Here is a 24,781-nt window from a genome sequence, read left to right on the forward strand (position 1 = left end):
TATTTCAATTATTGTATAGTAGGTTTGTGGTCAAGGTTGACTAGTGAAACTTGAGTCAATAACACTCTTGGGTTGTGTACCCTTGTTATGTCAGCTCATAATACCTTTTTAGAGGACACCATAAATTTGTGTATAAATTCATGACTCAAGCTTCCATTTGAATCCTCTCATCATGTGATCTTCTTGATCTATTATGCACAATGCTAAGTGCAATTATATTTGGCATTTTTCTCTTGTGATTGGAATTTTGCAGTCTCTCTCTAGTGCACTTGTGAGGAAGCAAATTCAACCTTTGTAAATCTCAATATATGAAAATGTTGACACTAACATTGGCATTTCATTCAAAACACTAGATGTATATAATACCAAATTTACATTTTTTACCACTCGACAGAAACTAACCCAACCTGTTCAAAGTCTAATCCATTATCCAATATTGAATTAAATTTACATACCACTTCGCAGCATTTCAAAAACATGAAGACATAATGAAACAGAATTCATACCCAATTTAGCTTCCTAGTGAAACTCTACTCACGCAATAAAGTTTTAGAAGTGATTGATTTAACATGACCAATATCTTGAATGATGTTTGAAATACTTGCATTTTCCATTCTTGAAGTGATGGAAAAAAAACTTCAAAATCACTAAAAATCAAATTCTTCAAAACAAAAGCAGGTTCTTCACAAATACAAAAACCAAACAAGGCCTAGTATTTTTGATCTATTGCTAGTACATAAGCATCTCACCTAACCATTCGCTCAAGCAGCTTCATAGCCATGTCATTTACAGCCTTCAAATCTCCTCTTTCTGAAGCTGAACCACCATAGAAGCTGGCCCTGATGTGAAAAAATGGGAGCATGTCCATAAAAAACCAATGATACAAAGAATTTTTACTATAACAATCAAGCAAAATGTATATTAAATCCTGATTATAAAACCCCTGAAGTCCCTAAAAGAGGTGCCAACAAGTACACATCAATTATAGCTGATCATGTTATAGTTAATGCACAAGCAATGGGTAATTAATTATACAGTTTACAAAAAAAAATTGCTGACAAGAGCTTGGATACAAAAAGGATGGGTGTAGGTGTGCAATAGCATACTCAAGAAGTGCACCTTGCTAACAACACTATGAGAAGAGTCCCAAACAATATTCGAAGAATTTCAGAAATTTTGTATAAAACTATTGAGATATTTTTTCAACAAGACCATCCCTAATCACAGAACAAAATCCAAAGTAGAAATTGACATCCCAAATTAAACATTCTTGAAAACCATCCACATTTTACAAACACCAATCAATAACAATTGCAAAAATCTGTACGTGATTGAATGTTGACTGTGAACAATTTCTACCTTCGGCTGTAAAAAGAGAATCTCTATAGGAAGACTTTCAAACAGGTGAAGATAAAAACTGACTGGAATGTTGATGCCATACAGTTAGAAAAGATCCATCTTTACTCTGGATCTACCAAGCGCTGATAGGGATCAAATTTCTTTTCACTCTATGCTAGTTTGTATATCAAGATATTTGATCCCTCTCGGCGCTTAGTAGATCCAGAGTAAAGATGAATCTATGCTGGTTTAATTCCCCCCTTTAAATAGGTTACATTCCACGTGAATACCATGGGTCAATACCATGTGCCATCTTTATTTTTATTAATATTAATATTAGGGTTAATAATATTTTTTTGCATGGTATTAATAATAATTTGGCCCATAGGCTTCACCTAAATAAAACCTCTTTTTTGAGTGTTCGTAAATATAAAGTGAATTATGGAGTAAATATAAAAAAAATGTTTTATTTATTTATCATACCTCTGGTTTATTTATATTTTTATTAATTTACCATACCTCTTTTATAAATATGGTATTTGGCCCATGGTATTTAGCCCATGGTATTAAAATGGTATTTGACCCATAGGCTTCACCTAAATAAAACCTCTTTTTTGAGTCTTCGTAAATATAAAGAGGTTTATGGACTAAATATAAAAAGAGGTTTTATTTATTTACCATACCTCTAGTTTATTTATATTTTTATTTATTTACCATACCTTTGGAGTAAGTACAAAAAGGGGCTTTATTTATTTACCATCATAGTTTTAAAAAACGGCCGTTTCGAAACGGAAACGGCCGAGTTGGTCCATTCCATTGCCCTCCGAAGTGACTCGGTACAAAAAACAGCTCGGTTGGCCGAGTCAGCCATGACTCGACCGAGTCATTGAATGACTCGGCCGAGTCATGGCTGACTCGGCCAACTCGGCCGTTTCCCGTACTGACTCGGCCGAGTCACAAACAGCAGCCCGTAACCCACTAAAACAGCGATTTAACATTATTTTAATGAAATTTTAAGGGGTTTGCTGATTGGTTTGGACTTCAACGTGTTTTATGAATTAGCTAAATGTTATTTGGGGTCCATTTCCCCCTCCCAAACCCTATTTAACACACTCAAATGCTCTCTACTATTGATATGCTATTCAAATTTCATGGTAATGTTAAATTCTTAAAGTAAAAGGATGAAAATGAAGATTAAGGAGAATTCTCCTTAATCTTCATTTTCATCCTTTTACTTAAATTTTTAATATTACCATGAAATGACTCAGGATGTTTGAGAGTAGTTTCGGCCTCATTGGATTTCATATGGAGAAAGTAGAATTTTAGATTTCATTCAAAATAAAGCAGACTTATCAGTTTTTCAGGATTTCGGGATTGGAGGATTGCAATGTTTCCATTGAATTTTGTCATGTATTAGGGTATGGAACCCGTATTTAATCAAGAGCACCAATCCCTCTATGTACCTTGATGTTAGTGACATTGGTTGTCGAACTCCCCTGGGATTCGCTCCCAAACCAGGAGCTTATAAAAATGTCGCTCTCGCTCCCATTTTCGCTCCTGCTCCCAAGTAACACAAAGAAGAGAAATCGTTTGGATCAAAAACGGTTAAATGATCTAGTTTATGTCCAATACAAACTCCGGCTCAAACGAAACTATTTGCTGAACAAAAGACCTGATTCAGATCCCATTGTGTTGGAAGACATTGATCCAACATCAGATTGGGTAGTGGAGAGTCGTCTAGCAGAGTTTGATCCTGATGAGGATCTTGATTTAGATTTAGATATCGAGACATCAATTGAACTTGAACATGTTGCTCAGTTGAATGCAGATCCCAATTCACCAGCCTCAGTCTCACAGCCAGCAAGGACTCCAGTTGTAGGTGCTTCCTCTGCTCAGCCACGACAGAAGCGCAGCCGCATATCTACTCTATCTCAGCTTGCATCTGCTGCAGTTGCACAACCTGCTAGTGGTACCACTTCTACAGCTGCAGTTGGAGATGATGATGATGATGAGGAGCCATGGGGCCCCCTGTCTGACTCTGATGATGATCCAGAGATTGATCGACATGATCTTGGCTCCTTTGGCAGTAGCTACTAGCCAGTAGCTGTAGTACTAGTACTGGAGTCTGGTCACAGTTTACTTTTGTTGTAGAGGCCATTTCTAGCCTCCTTGGTTATGTGTTTTTTGTTTTGAGTCTTTGATCATGTATGACAGTTGACTATGTATTGCCATTGGGTACCATTTTGATATAATGGATTGGTTCATGAGCCTACTTTGATCATATGTTGTCTTCCATCTATATTATAATGCTGTGTGTTTGGAAACATGAATGAAAATCTTTAAAATTATGTTTTTTTATAAAAAAAAAAAAAAATATTTAATGTATTTTTTACAACGACCGAGTCATTGAAATCGAGTCGGCCGAGTCATTACCGTTTCGGAGTCGGAGTTGGAGTCGGAGTCGATCCTCGGCCAAGTCGGAGTCGGAGTCGGAGTTTTAAAACTATGTTTACCATACCTCCAATTTATTTATATTTTTATTTATTTACAATACCTATTTTTTGAGTGTTCATAAACCTCTTTATATTTTAAATTTATATTGTGTTTATATATAACAATAATTAGATTGATTTCTAAATAGGACCAACATTAGATTAAAAATGTTAAATGTTAAACATTACATCTTAAATGTTTACGTTTACAATTACGTTTACGTTTACATGTTTATGTGAAATCTACCCCCACACTAGGTTGTAGAGCGCCTCTCTGCGCAATGAATTTATAACTAGGGATCTGAAAAGACAAAACACAGTAAATAAGAAGTCTGCAAGTTACCCTTTACATAGTATCTGCATGCTTAGAGTATAATAAATATATAGCATAATTTATGGTATCGTTGGTCCTACCCAATGAATTAATTGAAACTAATATGAACCACTGAAGTATGAATTGTGCCTCGTAATGGGTAACTCCAAATTTAGCTATGAAGTGAACCTAATACAAGGTTGACAAGGATAAATCTTTGATAAATAACATTAATTAGTATTTATTAATCAGTTGGTAATATACAAGTTAATAATGATATGTGGTGCTTGTTAAGGACAAAATCCAACTTAATATGTGTAATGGCTTCCAATATGGCAATCATCAATCAATATTCGCTATTATATTTGGAGCTTCTTTCTAATGCGAAGTTGATGAATGGATATACTCTCTCTCTCATGTAAGTCGAAATTTGATGTTATTCTTGTTATTTTATTGGTTCACTACATGTTATTATTATCATTATTCTTGTATGGGTTAAAGTAAATGTGAAATTCTTTTGGGAACCTTGAATAAGTGATTTAATGCAAGCATTCTACTTGAAGAGAGTGGGTGAATGTTCCTAGAGGCACCTCTTAGGTTGAAAGACCTCGAAACTTCATCTCTTTGGCAAATTTGAAGTATAAATCGCTATTGACCTAGTTGTTGCCCTTGGAGAGGCTAGCAAAGATCAACTAGGGCTCCTTAGCACAAGAAAATTCTCGATCTATGTGTATCTTACCTCCATTAAGCCCAAGCAATAAGACATTGATCCTCGTATCCCTTTGGTGGTCAAATTTCCCTCTCTTTTCTTCACTTTGCCCAATTCTAGGCCTAACCCCAGAAGGTCTCCTAGGGCATCACACGAAATCTTTTGTAGCCATCCAAACACCTTGAAAATCGGTCCACGGCTGATTTGGGGTCTTCTCAAGGGGTCCTCCAAATTTGAGAACAATCCAGCAGTGGAATCCCGAGATATCACAAACCCTAGCTTGAGGATCATTTCTCTCGATAGGTTGATTTTAGGTTAGTGTCCTCACTTGGATCATTGCATTCAAATTTGAAAATAAAATTAGTTCTTTGATCCTATTCTCTTCCCTAATTAGGTCAAGACCCTCTTTGGGCAATCAACTCTAGACCTTTGACCTAGTTTGGGTTCACATGGGTTCTTTGTAGTCCCGCAACTTTATAACTCAAATTCCAAAAGGGCTATAGAGAATACAATTCTCCACAAGGACCCTTAAGTCTAGGAAGCCCCTTGTCAAGGAATATCCTCCAACTCTAGGTCAACGTATGCTCATAACCCGTCTTAAAGAGCCCATCACCTTGCTTCTCAAGCAAGTGAGCTATTTAGTTGAGTCCAATGTTGCACGAAGCGGGAGCGAAGCGGAAGCGCGGAAGCGGAAGCGGAAGCGTGGAAGCGTCATTTTCCAAAAATCTAGGAAGCGAAGCATCCGCGGAAGCGTCTGCTATATATATATATTTTTTTATATTTTTTTGCATTTATACTCAAAACAAACATTCCAAATACCAAATTAATTGTAGAAGACATGAAAACATGCATATTTTTGCATAAATCAAGATAGATATAACATCCATTGTACATTAATGATCTAGAATCTAGATTCTTCTCCTCTTGTCTAGCCTTTGCCTCTACCTCGATTGTCTAGGGATATTAGTCAACATTGCCCAATTTTGATCAAACTACCTAATTCAAGACTTAAAATATGGTAGAAAAAGCTTAACATGTTTGATCGATGATTTTGACTTGATTGAAAGGTAATTTTTTGCTAAGGGTGTGCCACGTGACAAAGGAGTTCAACAATTAACACCACCAACACCAGGGTACATATAGGGCTTGGTGCTCTTGATTAAATGCTAATCGCATACCTTCATACTTGATATAATCTAATGAAATGCCAGAATCCCATTGATCCTGAATACCTGAAAACTGTTAAGTCTACTAAATTTTGAATAGGATATGAAATTCTATTTTCTCCATATGAAGTCCAATGAGGCTGGAACCACTCTCAAACATTCTGAGTCATTTCATGGTAATGTTAAAAATTTAAGTAAAAGGATGAAAATGAAAAATAAAGGAGAATGTCACTTTTACTTTAAGAATTTAACATTACCATGAGGGAGCATCTGCTATATTTATATTTTTTTTTGCTTTCATTTGTCACCCTAACCCATGGTGGACCCACCCCCAACAAGCAAACTCACCTAAAATTTAAAAAAAAATTGAAAAAAAAAAAGATTTTCTAAATGCTTTTCCGGAAGCTTTTCTAGAAGCTTTTCTGAAGCGTCCTGGAAGCGTCTGGGAAGCGCCCGGGAAGCGTCTGGGAAGCGTCGTACGAAGCGCGCTTCGGCGCTTCGGAAGCGCCAAAGCTTCCAAATTTCCAGGAAGCGTCTAAAAATTTCGGAAGCACGCTTCCAGCCAAGCTTCCTAGGCGCTTCCGTACGGGACGCGCTTCGGGGCTTGGAACCGGGGGGGGGCGCTTCGTGCAACACTGGTTGAGTCTCTCTTGTGAATAGGCTTTAGGAATCACTCATCCGATCATTGATCCATTCATTCATCATTGTGATTCCTCTTATACCAAGTCTCCTCCCATCAATTAAATTCCATAAAGAACAGCGAGGCTTAGCTGAGGTGACATTGGGCTATCACTCCATTATTTCCCCTTGACCTAGCAGTTTCTCTAAATGATCCCCTCCTAGGACCCCTGCTAGTTTGAGCGGTAACATTTTGGCGTCGTTGCCGAGGACACGAGACGTTTGAATTTTTACCCATACGACAATATTGATATATCATTCTCAGCAACTCCATTGGAAGAATGAATCCCTAGTTCTCCATTGAACTTTAAAGTCAATGCTTGTAGGGTGAAGCAAGCACTTCTCTAGGCATCTTTAAATTCACCCACGTGACTCCTACATAATTTGCATGTATATCTCGATAAGATGTCTTTCTTTGATGATTTTCCCGCTTTGGACATCATTAGCATCCTTGGGCACCCTAATCATGCCACAGGAAGGATGGTACGTGGGGTACACATGTTTGATGGTGATCCACTCTCCGGAATTGATCATGTAGGTTGCGTAATTAAAACCTAGAAGCATCTCATCTATTGAGGAGTTCTTTGATGGCTTTCTTAGACACTTTCACGTATGCCTTGCATTAAACATTTAAGAGGAAGTCTTCATTGAGCATCATCATGACCTTGGGAACCTAGATGATGAGCAGGAAAGGGGGCCCTCCCTGAGTCTGCATGGTGAAAGATGGGATGATTATAATTCTAAAATAATGTGTGATAGGGAGGCTGAGTTTGTAGAGAGAGAAGTTAGGGTTAACCCTACCTTTTCCAAGCATTTTATCTCTGATGATATACCCTCAAAAACCATACAAAAAGGTGATCCCATAGCCCCAATGATTATTTACATATTGAAGAAGGTAAATGGGAGGTCCATGGAAATCATTTCGACAAGGACCCTATCTATGACACCGATGACGATGATATCAATAGGACCCTTGTCTTTCCTCACAATCCTAGGGTTGTAGTTGAATCTCGTGTGGACCCTTTCCTCAACCCTTCTTACATTATCACTAACAATGAGGAATCCTCCATCCCTCTTAAGTGTGATCATTGTGGGCAACCTACTTGTGTTTCTCCATCTCATCAGTCTCCCTTTCCTACTAATCATAACCCTATGGAGGCCATAAAGCATGACATAAATGGTAAGGATCATGATAGAAGTGATATACCTGAGGTTGCCATCCATAGGCTATCTTTAGCCTCGTGGACGTTAAAATAATTTCTTTCTTTCTTTCTTCCATCAAAAGTTTATAAGCCTAATTGTTGGCATCTCTAACTTTTGGTTAAAGGAGAGAATCTCATGGACTAGATTATATCCCTTTGTTCCCTCTTCACACATGATCATCCATGTATGGGCATTCTATTTTCCCACCTCCCACCTTGGTGACCCTCCATATGATTGTTTCTATCCTTACTCTTGGATTTGCTACATAAGTAATCATTGGGAAAAATGTTTCTATAATGATCTAATGGTGTCCTAGTTGCATTGGCTCTATGGTTACACTTTGTGCTTCTACGATGTAATATGTATGTTAGGGTAGGATACATTACATAATCATTTTATCACTAGAACTAACTGTTGATTTTGGGTAGCAACGGATGTGCTCTAGCCTAGAAAATTGGTGGAGAGGCTAAGGCACATGAGATCTCAAAGACCCATAAATCATTTGGAGAAATTCCACCCGAATGAGGAGTTATTAAAATAATTAATATTTTTAATAGATTCCTAAATCTTAACTTAGGAATATAAAAATATTAATCTGCATTAATAAAACATGGGTGAGAAAGTTCTAAGTGACGAGGATCAAGCTAGTTCTAATTTTAGTTGTTGATTAGGGACTTAATCTCGGTCGTTGATTCGTCAACAGGAAAAGTATAAGAGGAGGCTTGAGGGTCAGTTCGAGACACACCAAGTGATCAAAGAATTTGATTTTCTAGGCCGAGGTTTGCTGAGGGACTCGAGTTAGTGATCAGAGTTGCAGTGAGGAGTAATTCAGCAAGGGATTTTCATCTGAAGCTGAAGAATACATAGCAGAGAGGCAACGCAATGCCGAGAGAGACAACGCAGGCCCTAGAAGGGATGACACAGAGGACGCAAAGGGCTGACGCAATGAGACGCAAAAGCTACCGAGGTTGATGCTGGGACTCAGAGGCAGCATTGGGGGGATTCTGTGGGGCAGACTGGGAGCATATCCGAAGATTTTGAGCCGGGAGAGGGTGACGTAGTTCCATAGCAGTGCTTGGAGCAACTTTCGTTATCCATCATAGGGAACAGCTGGAGTCGTTGCAGGGTTTGATCATCTGTTTGTTGATTTGCCAGAATATCTGTCTCCGGATAGAGGTACTACTTCCAAGGATATTCTTTGTTGGGTGAGCCATTTCTAGCACCCTAGTTGTATTCACGAATCTGCTTAATAATACAAACCCTCCATATGCTGCACCGGGTTTCCCAAATTGGGTTTTTCCGGGGACAATTGTCCAAAAATAACGGTGTCCCTTGTGTTATTGTCCTCAGTTTATTTCAGTGCATGATTTGTATATTTTGTGAAGGTTGCAATAACATTTACTTCGATGTTTATGCAATTAAATAACTTGTTAATGTAAAGAACAAGTAGGAGATTGTAAACCAGTAATTGTAGTAGGGGTTTTTGATGTGTTAGATTCAAGAATTTTCACACTAACATCATACGATATTTTCATGATAGATTAGTTTCATTTAGATTAAGACCCACCTGCAATCTTGTATGAGATCCAATGTGTCTCCTCACCTTCCAGTCCAACAATCCATTAGTGCAATTGAGTAAATAAGCTTGTTAATCAAGGGCAAAAGTGGACACTTCATAGTGGCATGCCCTTCCAAATGGGCTTTAGAAAGTACAGGTGTTTCCTTGCTCGACAAGAGAGGTTAATAAAAGACCCTATTAAGTGGTTTCTGTAAAATTTTCTGTTTCCCACCTCGGTTTTCAGTTTCACCTTATTTCTCCCATATAGTTAAATGCCCATTCCCATAGCCATACATTTAACAGACTGAAAAAATAAATATTGCTGAAAAACACAAATTCTGGAAATTTTTCAGAGTGCTGGAAATTGCAGAAATAAAAATCAGCAATTAAAAACAGCCATAAAAACACATTTAAACTCAGTGATTTTTGGTCAACTTGACCCTGGAAAAACCCCCTACAACTCTTGGGGAAAACCAGTTTGAGAGCTCTTCTTTATTTCTGGAAAATGCCTTTTACAGAGAAAATTTTCAGCAAATAAATTTCAGCAAAAACAGAAATTTCCAGCAAGCAAAACTTATCTGTTTTCAGCCCAAACGACAATCTGAAAAATGCTGTAAGAGCTGTACGGACCGTACGGATGTACGGATGTACGGAAGTACGGACCGTACGGACTGTACGGACGGCCGTACGGACTTGTACGGACAGCCCTCGGAAAAAGTGCAGAAAATCGTTTCTTCGATACTCGTGCTGAAAAATAATTTTTTCCACTATTTTGCTCACAAAAACTGCCTTTTTCTGCTTGTTCTTTATGCTGTTCGGATTTGCTGAAGTGCTGCCTTGGTGTGTGTGCCAAACTGCTGCCTCTTTCTCCTCCTTGTCCAGAAATCTCCCTTGCTCTCTTGCTCTCCTTCTCCCAATCTGCTCATGAAAGAATGAATGATCTTTTCCTCCTTTTCCTCCCTTAACCCAACCCTAAATGACTTTTGGGTGATCCCTAAATCCAATGGCTGAAATAGATTTAGATCAATGGCTGAGATTAAATGCTCATTTAAATCTCACTTTCTATTTTTTAATTCACCCCACTTTAATAAAGACCCACTTAGTCATTTATTTCCAAAGTCACTTTTCCTTTCTAATTTTTCATTGACTTTATAAAGTCACTTTAAAATTAGACTTAGTAACTTTATCACTTAAAGTCACTTTCAAATTAGATTTAACTTTATAAAAATTATAAAGTTACTTTAGGAGAAAAATTAAATTCTTTTGGACACTTTTCCCTAGGCCAAAGATCAAAGCCTTAGGGAACCACCTGTCCTCCGGTACCAAATTTCAACAGTTTCAACCTTTAAGGGAGTGATAGGTCCTTGCTACATCCATCAAATGGCAAGTGTCATGTGAAGTAACGATGGAACGGAATAGGGCAATAGGGAAGGCTCCAAGCAACGTGCCATGGTACAAGGGTAGCTATAATGAGGGAAGCCCACACATTGGGTGTATGGATGTAGGAGGGAGAAATCATTGTACATGAGTTACCCCGGCCTTTGTTTTTCCACCCTTCTTCATATGCCTTTTGCCTTTTATTGATTTTTTTTATTTTACTGCTCGAGCTCTAGGGGATGAGCACATGATGTGTATGATGTAGTAGTCATTACCCCCTTAGGGTTGCGCAATTCATCGCCCACCATGGGATGGGACAATCAAGGGTTCCTTAATGACACAAGGGGCACTCACAGGGGCCCCAGGAATCAATCTGATGGTCATCATGATTGGAGGTAGAGCTCGTGTTTGGCTTTTGCCCACATGCTAAATTTTATGTCCCGATTAGGGTTTCCCATGTAGTGCCACTCCTAAAGCTAGTAGTCAATAAAGGATATTCCACGAGACTAGGATACAACATTAACCCCTAGGTTGGGACAAGGGAACAAGAGTATGGTCCAAGCCCATTCTTTCCGTTGAATACCACCGCTAATCCATGTCCAAATGTGTTCTAGAAAAGAAAACATAAACACCCAATTACATAATGAAAAGTCATACCTTTGGGATTGGAAGGTCCACCTTCAAACATACGATCATAACAAATGGGCAAGGGCACACAATGGTTGGCTCAAGTGGTGGAGAATGGTGGCACATCGAGCTATCTAGTGGCTGCAAGGGGCTACTGTCTGTCGGCTGAAGACAAATCAAGGAGAAAAATTCTCCTATAGGAGTCACCCACTGGTGGTGGCTAACATTACCCTAACAATGACAACATTTAATTTAGACTTCTTTCAATAATTCTAGGATGTCCCTCTATTGAATATCTTTAAGTTCCTACTTAGCAATCTAACGCTAGCCATCTTATTAAAGTCCTTATCTACTTTTCGACTTGATTTCATACCAATTAAATATGTGGAATTCACCTGTTTAAATACATAAAACAAATTTAGTAATCTGTACAAGCCAAGTTAAAACTTGGACATGTCATAGCTTATTCATAAATTGGGATTATACTTAACATTTCATATAAGTTCAATTTGTATTCTCACTTCAAGATTGAATCTCCTGTCTTTAACTTTTCATGCAGTTTCCTCATAAGCATAATTTGGATCTACTGGAATTTCTGAGTCTCACTGTTAGAAATCCTTCCTGTACTTTCTTATTTATTTCTTCCTACTTGTTTTGTTAATTAACAAGTTATTTACCATGTAAATACTGAAAATAAATACAAGTACAAGCTCAATACATATAGATCATCAACTGAAGGAAAAACAAGCACACAAGTGACACCGATATTTTTTGGACTAATGTCCTCTCTGCCACTGCGTTGATCCTCTTCCCGGATCGGACTGATGACACAGGCACTGCATCACCCCTTCCTTGTTGCTTTTCCGCTAGGAACAGATTTTGTCACCCAGGACAATTGTTTCTGGTATTGTTGCTCTGCTTGGTTGATGTCCTCAATTATCCTGTGATCTGCAACCACGCTCTGATACTGTAGGAATTTACAGGGTAAGTTCCACAGAAAGAATACCAAAAGGATACCGCTCACAACCAGATCTCAAATCAATACACCAGTATTTTTGACGTGGTTAAAACCCTCAGAGTGCAAGGAGGGAAACAGTCCACGGCCTGTCCCAACGTGGGTACTACAGGCAATTTATTAATCAAAGAATGAAAATTTACATAAGCTTCTCTCATGCACGGATTACCCGAACAATGACCCTCCATGCGCTTTAAATAGAACTCATGGACCAATCGGGTGTCAAGCCACGGATCAAGTGTCGGTCATACCGAGGTGAGAGTGAACCGTCGGATCACTACATATCGTGACCGTCAGATTGTAAGTTACAAAATGTACAACGGTAAAGAAACACACTTTACCTAACTCTAACCTAACTCTTTACTAGACCAAGTTGAACTTAACTATATCCTATGTGTCGGAATATCCTAACATCCCCCCTTAAGAACAACTTGGGATAGGATTGAAGGATTTACAAATATGACACAATAGGAGAAGGAAGGAGGCACTAGAGCCTATCCCCCCTTAGTGACAACTTCCTGAACTCCAAGCATATATCGAAGTTTAGTGAACTTCGCCTCTGTGAGAGCCTTTGTGAAGATGTCTGCAACCTGATCATCTGTTGGACAATATTGCACTTCAAGAACATGGTCATGAATGAGCTTTCTGATGAAGTGCATGTGTAGTTCAATGTGTTTGCTGCGCTGATGCTGGACTGGATCTTTGCATAGCTGAATGGCACTTTGATTATCACACCAAAGTGTGGTTGGATGCTGCTGCTCAAAGCCAAACTCTGATAGGATCTGACGAAGCCACAAGGCTTCCTTACTAGCTTCCACGGCACCACGATACTCTGCTTCTGCTGACGAAAGAGAAATGGCAGCCTGTTTCTTACAAGCCCATGTAATAGGTCCTGAACCAAGAGTGAAGACATAACCGGCAGTAGACTTCCGATCATCAAGGTCACCAGCCCAATCAGAATCAGTGAAACCAACTAACAGAGGAGCTGCTTTGGCACTGTAATGAATCCCAAACTGTATTGTACCTCGAACATAACGAAGTATTCTTTTAGCTGCTTTCCAATGACTTTCACGGGGGTTTTGCATAAAACGAGCAACAAGGCCAACAGCAAAGGAAAGATCAGGACGAGTATGGGTTAAATACAAGAGTTTTCTGACAAGTTGACGGTATAAGGTAGCATCAACTTCAGGAGAAGTACAAGAGACTGAAAGTTTGACTCCAGACTGAAAGGGAGAAGGGGCTGGCTTACAGTCTTCCATGTGAAAATGACGAAGAATATCACAAGCATACTTGGACTGGGAAAGGAAAATACCCTCTTGGGATTGCAAGACTTGAAGACCGAGAAAATAGTGTAAGTGTCCTAAGTCTGTCATTTCAAATTTCTTTTTAAGGCTGGACTTCACATGGTTTATAAGGTTGGGATCACTACCAGTAAGAATAAGATCATCAACATAAAGAACAAGGATGATAAGATGATAAGAGAGTTGCCCACTTTCTTGGTGTAGACAGTATTGTCAGAATGACACCTAGAAAAGCCAGATTCTAAAAGAAAGCTATCCATTTTGGCATACCAAGCCCGAGGAGCTTGCTTGAGGCCATAAAGGGATTTCTTAAGTCGACAAACGAGGCTGGAGTCTGTTTGTATGAAGCCAATGGGTTGTTCCATATAGATTTCTTCCTGCAAGTCCCCATGCAAGAAGGCAGATTTAACATCCATTTGATGGACTTCCCATTTTAAAGAGGCAGCAAGGGAAAGAACAAGGCGGATAGAGTTCATTTTGGCAACTGGAGAGAAGGTTTCAGTGTAGTCAATGCCTTCAACCTGTGAAAAGCCCTTAGCAACTAGACGAGCTTTATGTTTATAAACTTTCCCATCTGGTCCATACTTGGTTCTGTAAACCCATTTGCATCTAACAAGTTTGCGTCCCTTTGGTAGAGGAACAAGATCCCATGTATCATTTGTCATCAATGAATGATATTCTTCATTCATAGCTGCTTCCCAATGTGGATGGCCTGAAGCTTCTGCAAAAGTGTCAGGATCATGATTTACTGGAGCTTGAGCCAGTAAAGAAGAGGCTCTTTCAAACTGAGAACGTGTACGTCGCTGATCTGTAGGATCACCGGCAAGATCACCTGCTGCATCCCGAGTAGCACGGACCCATCTTGGAAGTTGAGGATCCTGAGAAGGTGGGGGAGGATTATCATCCTCACTTTCATCATCAGAAGAAGAAATGTTTTCAAAGATAGAAGAGATAGGAAGAGGTGGCACATCCGCCGGACTAGGCTCGCAGGCCGATTTATTTTCATCAAATTTTACATCTCTTCTAATGATAACATTTTTGGACTTAAATGGAATAAGTCTATAACCTTTTACATCTTCAGAATATCCAACAAAAGTACATTTCTCACTCTTAGGTTCTAAAGCTTTATGCTTTTCATCTGGAATATGGGCCCATGCTTCACTTCCAAACACACGAAAGTGACTTACATCTGGTTTAATGGAACTCCAAGCTTCTTCTGGAGTGATATTCTCTAGAACCTTAGTAGGAGTGCGATTGATTATATAATTTGCACAATTAATTGCTTCGGCCCAAAAACTAAGACTGAGTCCTTTAGATTGCAGCATACAATTAGCCATTTCCTTTAAGGTGCGATTTTTCCTTTCAGCTACACCATTTTGTTGTGGAGTGTATGGAACAGTATGTTGCATTTGAATTCCATTTTCGGTGCAAAAGTTGATGAATGCGTTTTTAACATATTCTCCACCATTATCAGTTCTTAGCTTAAGAATTTGATGTCCAGATTGTTTTTCAACAAATGCTTTGAAGGCCAAAAAAGTTGTAAATACTTCGCTCTTGAGTTTTAAGAAGTATACCCAAGTGCGTCTGGAGAAATCATCAATGAAAGTTAAGAAGTACTTGCAGCCAGAGAATGAAGCAACAGGAAGAGGACCACATAAATCACTGTGCACAAGCTGTAAAGGGGCTGAGGCGTGCCAAGAGGCACGTTTGTCAAAACTGTCCCGATGATGTTTTCCGAGTACACATCCGGAACAAACACCATCTTTGCAAGATACCATAGGAAGACCTGTCACCATATTTTCTTTACATAGATGCTGAAGGGAGCGATAGTTTAAGTGACCAAACCGCTCATGCCAAAGTTTGCTCACTTCATCATTATGAGCAACAAATACTGAGGGAAGATGGGATGACCCAAAGTTGTGAAACTTATACAACCTTTTGGAATCATCAGCAAGACCAGTAGCTAGAATCTGTTTAGGATCTTTTAGATCCTTGATTACAACATCATGAGGTGAAAATTCAACAATTTTACCTTCACCTGAATGAGTTATCTGATAGACAGATAGAAGGTTGCAGGATAAGTTTGGAACACATAATACATCATTGAACTGACCATTGTCTAGATGAACAGTTCCAGTCCCTACAACATTAAGAGATCTATCATCACCAATATATATATTTTTGGTGTTACAATCATTTAAAGAAGAAAACATGGCTTGGTTTTTGGCCATGTGACAAGAGGCTCCAGAATCAATGAGCCACTCATGAGAATGAGAAGAAGAAGAAGATACATTTAATGCATAACCAGACTGAGATGATTGACGATGACATGCAGAAAGTGCCGTTCCGGAAGTTGAAGTTGAAGTAGGCTCCAGATGGATGTTATGTTTCTTCATTGCGGCTTCCAAGGCTTCCATCTTCTTAAAGCATTTAGATTCTAAGTGGCCATCTCGATTACAAAAGTTACAATGTCTATCAGTCTTCTTCCATTTGTTTTTATTGGGCTTATCATTTTGCTGAAATGATCTTTCATTTTGAGGCTGAGATGGTTTAGGACCATTCTTTTGAGGATATGACTTCTTAGGATTCTTTGAATTTGGGTGCTGCTGGGCGGCTAACGCTTTTGTGGAAGAGTTTCCAAGATTAAGAAGACCAAGGTGTAAGAGTTTTTCTTGTTCTCTTATTAAGGAATCACAAAAGGAGTCAAAGGAAGGGGCCTTGTATTCTTGTCCTTGACAAATGAAAGCTTCCCTTGTAGAATGGAAAGTGGAAACAAATACAGAGTAGGCTGGTCCTAACTTAGTAAGGATGGAATAAATAAGGTTACCATCATCTTTCTTAACTTTAACACCTTCCAAGAGATATCTAAGGGTCTTGAATTTTGACAAGAAATCTTCAATGCAAGAAAAATTATTAGGATCCAAAGTAAGCAGCTCATTTTCAAGTTGATGGGATCTAATTTCATTTTTAATCCCAAAAACTTTAGCAAGTTTTTCTAATGCTTCATGAGGAGTCTCAAGTCCTGCAATGTGGAATCTAAGATCAGGAGAAATAGACATCCCTATCAAACCACGTGCTTGATCTTGTCTATTTTCCCATTTTGCCGCCTTGATCTGTGGGTTTCTTCTCTTGGTTTGTGGCTATTCTGAAGAGACCTTTACTTCTAAGTAAATCTTCCATGTATTCTACCCATTGGAAGTAGTTAGTGCTGTCAAGAATGACTTGGCATGGACTTTCCATTTTTTAAAAAAACCTGAAGCTGAAGATGCTGAAAGTAAGTGTACCAACGGATAGATCTCGAAAAAATAGGCGGTTTTAAAAAAATGGCTCTGAAAAAGGCTTCCGGATGAAGAAGTTATGGCTTTTTGAAAAAAACTTGTTGACGTTGCCGGCAAAGTGCGCGAATGTGCGGGAATGAAAAAATCCGCCCCCACAAAATGGAGACTTGAACCCAAGACCTCTACTCTCTAAAAATAGCTTTGAACCAATTGATCTATACAAAAAATTTGAGAGAGAGGGGGGGGGGGGCCCTCGGTTTGCGTGCTTGCCTTGAGAAATCTCTTTTTCCCTACAAAACACAAAACACAAAACCCAACACGAATATGCAAAGAAAAACGAACCTTGCGGCTCGAAGTTAGCTTTAGCCAAAAAACTAGAAATTTTTAAAAAAAATCTCAAGGTTAGCTTTAGCCGAAAAACTAAATATTTTTCTCAATGTTTCTGATTTTCCGAGATCACACTAAGGTGCAGGGAAAAGAGCATACGCATGAGAAAAATCCTTCCTTTCTGTTTCTGATTTGCCCAGATCGCACAGAGTCGCAGGGCAAAGAGCATACGCAGAAATGAAAGGTATAGATCCGGTTAAAAAAAAAGGCTAAATAAACTGAGACCGAAATAAGCAGAGAGAAATTAACAGTAAACTGCAAAAAAAAACACTGTATACCTCCCGATCTGAAAAATGACGCAGCTAGGGCTACTGGAAACCTTTTCGCATGAAACGAAAGGGGTTCCTCACTGGAACAGATGCTCCGAACGCAACAGAGCAATCCTCTCGGCCCGAAAACAGTCAGAAACAACAGATCTAGGAAACGACAGCCGCATGCAGTTCTACCGGCTTCAGATTTGGATCACCAACGGACGCGGCCCTCAAATAGCTCTGATACCATGTAGGAATTTACAGGGTAAGTTCCACAGAAAGAATACCAAAAGGACACCGCTCACAACCAGATCTCAAATCAATACACCAGTATTTTTGACGTGGTTAAAACCCTCAGAGTGCAAGGAGGGAAACAGTCCACGGCCTGTCCCAACGTGGGTACTACAGGCAATTTATTAATCAAAGAATGAAAATTTACATAAGCTTCTCTCATGCACGGATTACCCGAACAATGACCCTCCATGCGCTTTAAATAGAACTCATGGACCAATCGGGTGTCAAGCCACGGATCAAGTGTCGGTAATATCGAGGTGAGAGTGAACCGTCGGATCACTACATATCGTGACCGTCAGATTGTAAGTTACAAAATGTACAACGGTAAAGAAACACACTTTACCTAACTCTAACCTAACTCTATACTAGACCAAGTTGAACTTAACTATATCCTATGTGTCGGAATATCCTAACAGATACCATGTTGGAATTTCTAAGTCTAATTGTTAGAAATCCTTCCTGTACTTTCTGATTTATTTATTCCTACTTGTTCTGTTAATTAACAAGTTATTTACCATGTAAATACTAAAAATAAATACAAGTACAGTCTCAACACATACAGATCATAAATTGAAGGAAGAACAAGCACACAAGTGACACCGTTATTTTTGAACTAATGTCCCCAAAAAAACCCAATGCGGGAAAACTGGTGCAGCTATCTTAGGGTTTTATTATTAAGCAATTTCAAAATACAATCTGGGTGCCAGAAATGGCTCACCCAATGGAGAATGCCCTCGGGAATAGTACCTATTGGTCGGAGACAAATATCAGCCCCATTTTAACCCACGAAATATCCCAGCATCAACCTCTAGGGTCTGTGTCAGCCTCTCTGGCCCAGCGTCAGCCTATTTGGCCCACGCTGGCCCTCCTCGGGCTCTACACAGCTCTTGGCTGCTATTGCGTGGCCTCTGGCTGCTTCTATGTGGCCTCTAGTTGGCTCTGCGTCAACCCTCTCCCGGCTTCTGCGTTGATGCTCCCGATACTATCTCTGCCTCTCTACTACTACAATCACTACTCCTCAGCTGCAACTCAGATCACTCCTTCCATTTCCTCAGCAAACCCTGCCCCAAAAAATCAAATTCTTGATCAACTCGATGTGTTCTCCAAGTGACCCTCAAGCCTCCTCTTATACTTTTCTCGTTGACAACTCAACAGCCGAGATTAAGTCCCTAATCAACGGCTAAGATTAGATCTGGCTTGATCCATCATTTGGACCATTCTAACTCAGTTTTATATTAACTCCCATTAATATTTTATTTTCCCTAAGTTTAGACTTAGGGACTTCATTAAAAATATTAATTATTTTAATATCATTCAAACTGATTAAATTTTGCCCAAACCATTTCTGGGTATTGGAGATCTCATGTGCTTTAGCCTCTCCACCAATTTTCGTGGCTAGAACACATCCAATGCTACCCCAAATCAACAAGATCAACTTCAAATTACACACAAGCATAATTTGGATCAACTTCAAGTTACACACTTCACTCACCAAATTATTCTTTAGCCTAAGTTTGTTCTTTCAAGGCTTTATCATTAACTTGGGATAGTAATAAATATCTTGTACATCTGAAATTCATTCTTGTGCATCTATAATAAATCAGAGTTTAATCCAGTCAACAGACTCCTAATTCCTTTAGGCATTTAAAGTGGATTGTAGTGGCATATGCATACTCTATTAAGGAATGAACATCGTAAAGCATTGCATCACTAAGTTATTGGATCCTTAACAATTCTTATTTTATCTTCTATGTGATTCATTTTTAAAGTATATTGTTGCATTTCTTAGCTAAATCATTGTTATGTAAAAATTTAGTTAATTTCAAGTTTATTATTTAATTTAGGTTTAGTTAGGCGAAAGGGCACGATCATAAGATCATGCCCTTTCCTAAAGGGTGTCCATGGCGGTATATAAGCCAGGCAACCCATTGTAAATCATCATCATCTGTCTATTCTTTTATTAATAAATTATTTCTATATATATTTCTGTTATCCAGAAGTTTTTACACTTCATCTGGTATCAGAGCAAGCGATCTTTGCCTGACAGACACTGCGTTACCCTGGGGGCCGGTGGCCTTAAAAACCATGAAGTTGCCCCCTCCTGTGTTGGCGACTGTGCCGTTCCACTGCTCTGCTGACCCCGTGTCCTTCACTGCTCTTGGCTGCTGCTTGCGTTCCCCTACACCACCATCATCTTCCGTCCGCTGTTTTGCTGGCTGCGTACATTCCTTGCGTTAACTTCCGCAGATCCACACACGACCACTGCACCGAGTCCATCGTGTAGCTGCCACCGTCCGCTATACGACAACTTGTTGCTGCTCAGACATTTTGTTGCCCACACTTATCGGCTGCGTGGAATAAACATTGCGGGAGTCGAAGTGTAAATCTGCCACGTCTGCCGTCAAACAGCGTAGCCATTGACTCTCGGACGTTCATTCGGACTGAACAATCTAAAATACGATATTTCCATTATATAGTTATATATAACTAAACTATATTAAATAGTTATATATTATATAACATATATATATAATATATAACGTGACATATAATATATAATATATATATATATAATTATATTACATATAATTTAATTAACATATATATATATAATATATAACGTGACATATAATATATATAATATATATATATATATAATTATATTACATATAATTTAATTAACATATACATATATATAATATATAACGTGACATATAATATATAATTATAATTATAATTATATAATTATATTACATATAATTCAATTAATTTATTTTAATTAATTAAAAATTATATATATATAAAAAGTTACTTTAATTAATTAGATTTATTTTAATTAATTAAAAGTTATATATATATATATAATTTAATTTAATTAATTAAATTTATTTTAATTAATTAGAATTTATATGTATAAAATTCATTTTAGCTAAAAAAAACTCATCAAAAAAAAAGGGGGAGGAAAAATATTTTAGCTGGCAAATAAATACACGCCCCCGCAAACCCGCTCAATGTCGACAATGACAATGGCGGATTTCCAAAAAAGGTTGTTGGATGTAGAGCATAAGATAAATAACAACCACGACGAGGTCAGCAAAAGATTAAATGAAGTCGAGAGCAAGCTTGGGGAGCAAGCGGATAAAATCAAAAATCTTGAAGATACGACAAATCGAATAGAGATAAAGATGGAAAGTCAACATGTCCAAACAGAAGTAAACTTCAAAGAGGTCTTAACAATGCTAAAAGTTCTATGTAAAAGGTCGAATTGTACGCCCGAACAACTACTGAAAGAAGGTGAAGAGAATCAAGAACACGTCTCGTCGGATTCAACTAAGTCCACAGACTCTCATGACAAGGTTGAATCCCCAAAAAAATCAGCGACACCCCACCAAGAAGCAAGTAACACAGTCTTTACAAACAAGCAACTCTGGGATAACTTTACCAATCAACACCCTTTTTTCGCTCAACCAGTGGCAACATACCAGCGAAGGGCAAAGGTCGAGATGCCTAAATTTGATGGAAACGAAAAAAACAATGTTGCATGGATAAATAAAGCAGAAGAATACTTTGAGATATATGACATCACTGACGATGACGAAAAGCTCAGACATGCATCCATGAAAATGGAGGGAGAAGCATATAACTGGTATATGTGGTGGAAAAAGACAACACATGTCATTAGTTGGAGGAAATTTAAAGATGCATTCTTCAAAAGATTCCAAGGTGTAAAGGAAGAAGAGTTCTTTTCAAAACTCATCAAACTACGACAAAAAGGAAGTGTCGATGAATACACTCAAGAATGGGAGACCTTAGTAACACGAGTACCTGGGTTATCCGAATCTCGTCTAATTCAATCATACATCTCGGGACTCAAAACCCATTTACAAGCAGAACTTGAGATGCATGATATTACATCTATAGAAGAAGCAAGACGAAAGGCAAAAACAGCCGAAAAGAAATCCGAACCAATATTTTGGTCAACAGCGGAAAAAGCTTATGCGAGACGAAGGATACCCCAGTATGTGGACTCAAATAATACAAGATATGTTCCACCACATCGTCGTGAAGATGAAAAATCTAATGTGGAAATGCAAAGGATAAAAGAGGGTAAATGTAAACGTTGTGGTGAGAAGTGGGACCCCAAACATAGATGTGTTAAAGGAAAAGAACCAAAGAACCTATATAATTGTGAAGCAACCAATGATTCGAACAGTGAAGATTATGACGTAGAAGACACAGAAGATGCCGCAGAATTCTCACCAGAACTAGATGATGGAAGTATTCCACAAGTATCATTATCAGCTATGACAGGCATATCACAACCTCAGACCTTAAAGTTAAAAGGACACATAAAGAAGAACAACGTAGTGGTTCTTGTCGACTCTGGAAGCACACACAATTTTCTAGATGCAACCATGGCAAAGAGACTCAATATATTTTCATTTCCCTTACCAAACATGAAAGTGATGATAGCTAACGGTAAGAAGATTGAAAAGGTGGGAAAATGCCATAAGGTTAAATTGCAGATTCAAGACTTCAGTTTAGAGTCTCCGTTTTTCACAGTACCGTTAGGAGGAGTAGATGTAGTCTTAGGTATCCAATGGCTACGAACTTTAGGTACTTATGCCGCCAACCATCAAGTACAATTTATAAAATTCAAATGGGGAGGTCAGAAGTACAAGCTACACGGATTCCAAGCACCAGAAAATCAAGTTGTATCATCATCTCAGATGATGAAGCTGAGTCGAAGAAGAGCACCTGCTTATGCAATACAATGTCACCAATTAGAAATGTTATCTGCAAATATGACCAGAGAAGAATCACCAGAGATTCAAGACCTACCTATGAATATGTCGCCTAATACAGAAATTGAGCGTAGAACAGAAGTTAAAACAGAGTCAAACCCCATCAACATCAAGCCATACCGATATCCACATCTCCAAAAAGCGGGAATTGAGAGATTAATCCACGATCTTTTAAAGTGTGTGACTTTGATCATCTTGGAGTATCTGATCAAGTGGAAGGACTTACCCGAAGAAGACGCTTTCTGGGAGAATGAATCATTCTTCAAACAACATCCGTCGTTACATATGCTTTGAGGACAAAGCATTCTTTCGAGAGGAAGGCAATGTTATGTAAAAATTTAGTTAATTTCAGGTTTATTATTTAATTTAGGTTTAGTTAGGCGAAAGGGCACGATCATAAGATCATGCCCTTTCCTAAAGGGTGTCCATGGCGGTATATAAGCCAGGAAACCCATTGTAAATCATCATCATCTGTCTATTCTTTTATTAATAAATTATTTCTATATATATTTCTGTTATCCAGAAGTTTTTACACTTCAATCATAATCAAGATTTACTTAGGCTCTCCTCCTCGAAATGTGTATCAAAGGGATGCCTCCGTTGGCCACCTCTGAGCCGGTCAAAAGTAAAGGAGAAGTTATATTGAGGTAGTTTTGATACAACTTCTATATGTTACCCCCAATGTGGCATCTATGGATTTGGGATTTCCACTTAGATATTAGTTTAAGCAGTTACAGGCTACAGTATGTATGAAAATCATATCAAATACAGGATATTGAACTAAGAGCATTTGCTGTAATGAGCTAGAGCTTTCACCAATTAAATCATAATATGGATTCAGGCTAGGAGGACACAATTCCAAGAGCATAAATGTCTCTCAGCTTCCTTCCACAATCTCCAATCATTTAAAATGTGTGACAGAATCAAGGTTCAGACTAATACTCTTTCAAACTCAATGAATAAATTTAATCATCGCACCTAAGAAGCATGTGATAGAAATATCTGGAACACTCTCTCATGTTGAATCAACCTATAAATTACTATGATACTAAATTTTACTTCTCTGATGTATGCAAAACTGTTGTGTTAATTACAACCTTAGATCAGGGAATCTTACCTTGCCAAAAGTTTCTCTGCACTGACTTTTGAAGTTTGAGGCTTGTTAGTAATATCTCCACTGAAATCTTGAGAAATTGCTGCCACTCTCTCAGAAACAGTATCAAGATCTCCCTCCATATTATATGGGAGTCTATTCATAAGCTCACTGTTGCACCCGACACCAGTAAAGTTACCTTCAGCATTATCTCCATTTAAACCGTGTCCAACTATTGACTGTAATCTGTGGATTTCAATATTTATCTGCAAAGAATGCATGTACTCATAAGACAATTTTCATCAGGCTTACAAGAAAAACATTCTCAATATAAAGCTTTTGTGAGACAAACGCTAGTGTAAATTATATTGCTTCAGCAGAACAATATACATTGTATTCTATAAACAATCTTATAATCAGCATAATCATTAACCAATGTCAGCAAAAACTTGTTACTCTATTTACATCAAAGTGGTCCATTGTGCTTTTGCAAGGTTATGTCACCTCACTGAGCTTACTACACACTATATAAATGGATTGTCCATGTTATTTGATTTTCTTTCAATCAGTCTTTCAACAAAATGAACCACACGTGACAATCAAGATGCAACAAGATAATAAAGCTGCTAATACAACAAGATAATAACACCAAGGAAATTGCATGTTATCTTGCAGTTCTTCAATAGGAAAGGTTCCGAGTGTTAGCTTTTCGGTTTACACTGTGTTCTTGTTGAAATTTAGGGCAGCTTTGGGATGAATTCCCCCAAGAGAAATCCAATGACCCCATGGAAAAGCCCAGCCACACAGAGAAACCATCTTGCCCCTTAAGAGAATTTAATTTGGACAAAAGAAAATTATTATTTGGCACTCCTATCATTATTATTTGATGTGACAAA

At 38.3% G+C, this 24,781-nt stretch overlaps 1 protein-coding gene across 1 annotated transcript in view; it reads right to left on the reverse strand.

Moving 5' to 3' along the window:
- Nucleotides 1-24,781, reverse strand: part of LOC149256052 (origin of replication complex subunit 3-like) — a 437,168-nt gene that overhangs the window by 154,834 nt on the left and 257,553 nt on the right. The window contains exons 12-13 of the mRNA XM_089460652.1: nt 23,910-24,151; nt 750-839 (exon numbers count right to left, since the gene is read on the reverse strand). Coding sequence (XP_089316778.1) covers nt 750-839; nt 23,910-24,151 — 332 coding nt within the window. The remainder of the gene's footprint in view (nt 1-749; nt 840-23,909; nt 24,152-24,781) is intronic.

The sequence above is a fragment of the Pinus tabuliformis genome, chromosome 7 (genome assembly GCF_031772625.1).
Source record: "Pinus tabuliformis cultivar Carrire ecotype Pingquan chromosome 7, CPIR1, whole genome shotgun sequence".
NCBI lineage: Eukaryota > Viridiplantae > Streptophyta > Pinopsida > Pinales > Pinaceae > Pinus > Pinus tabuliformis.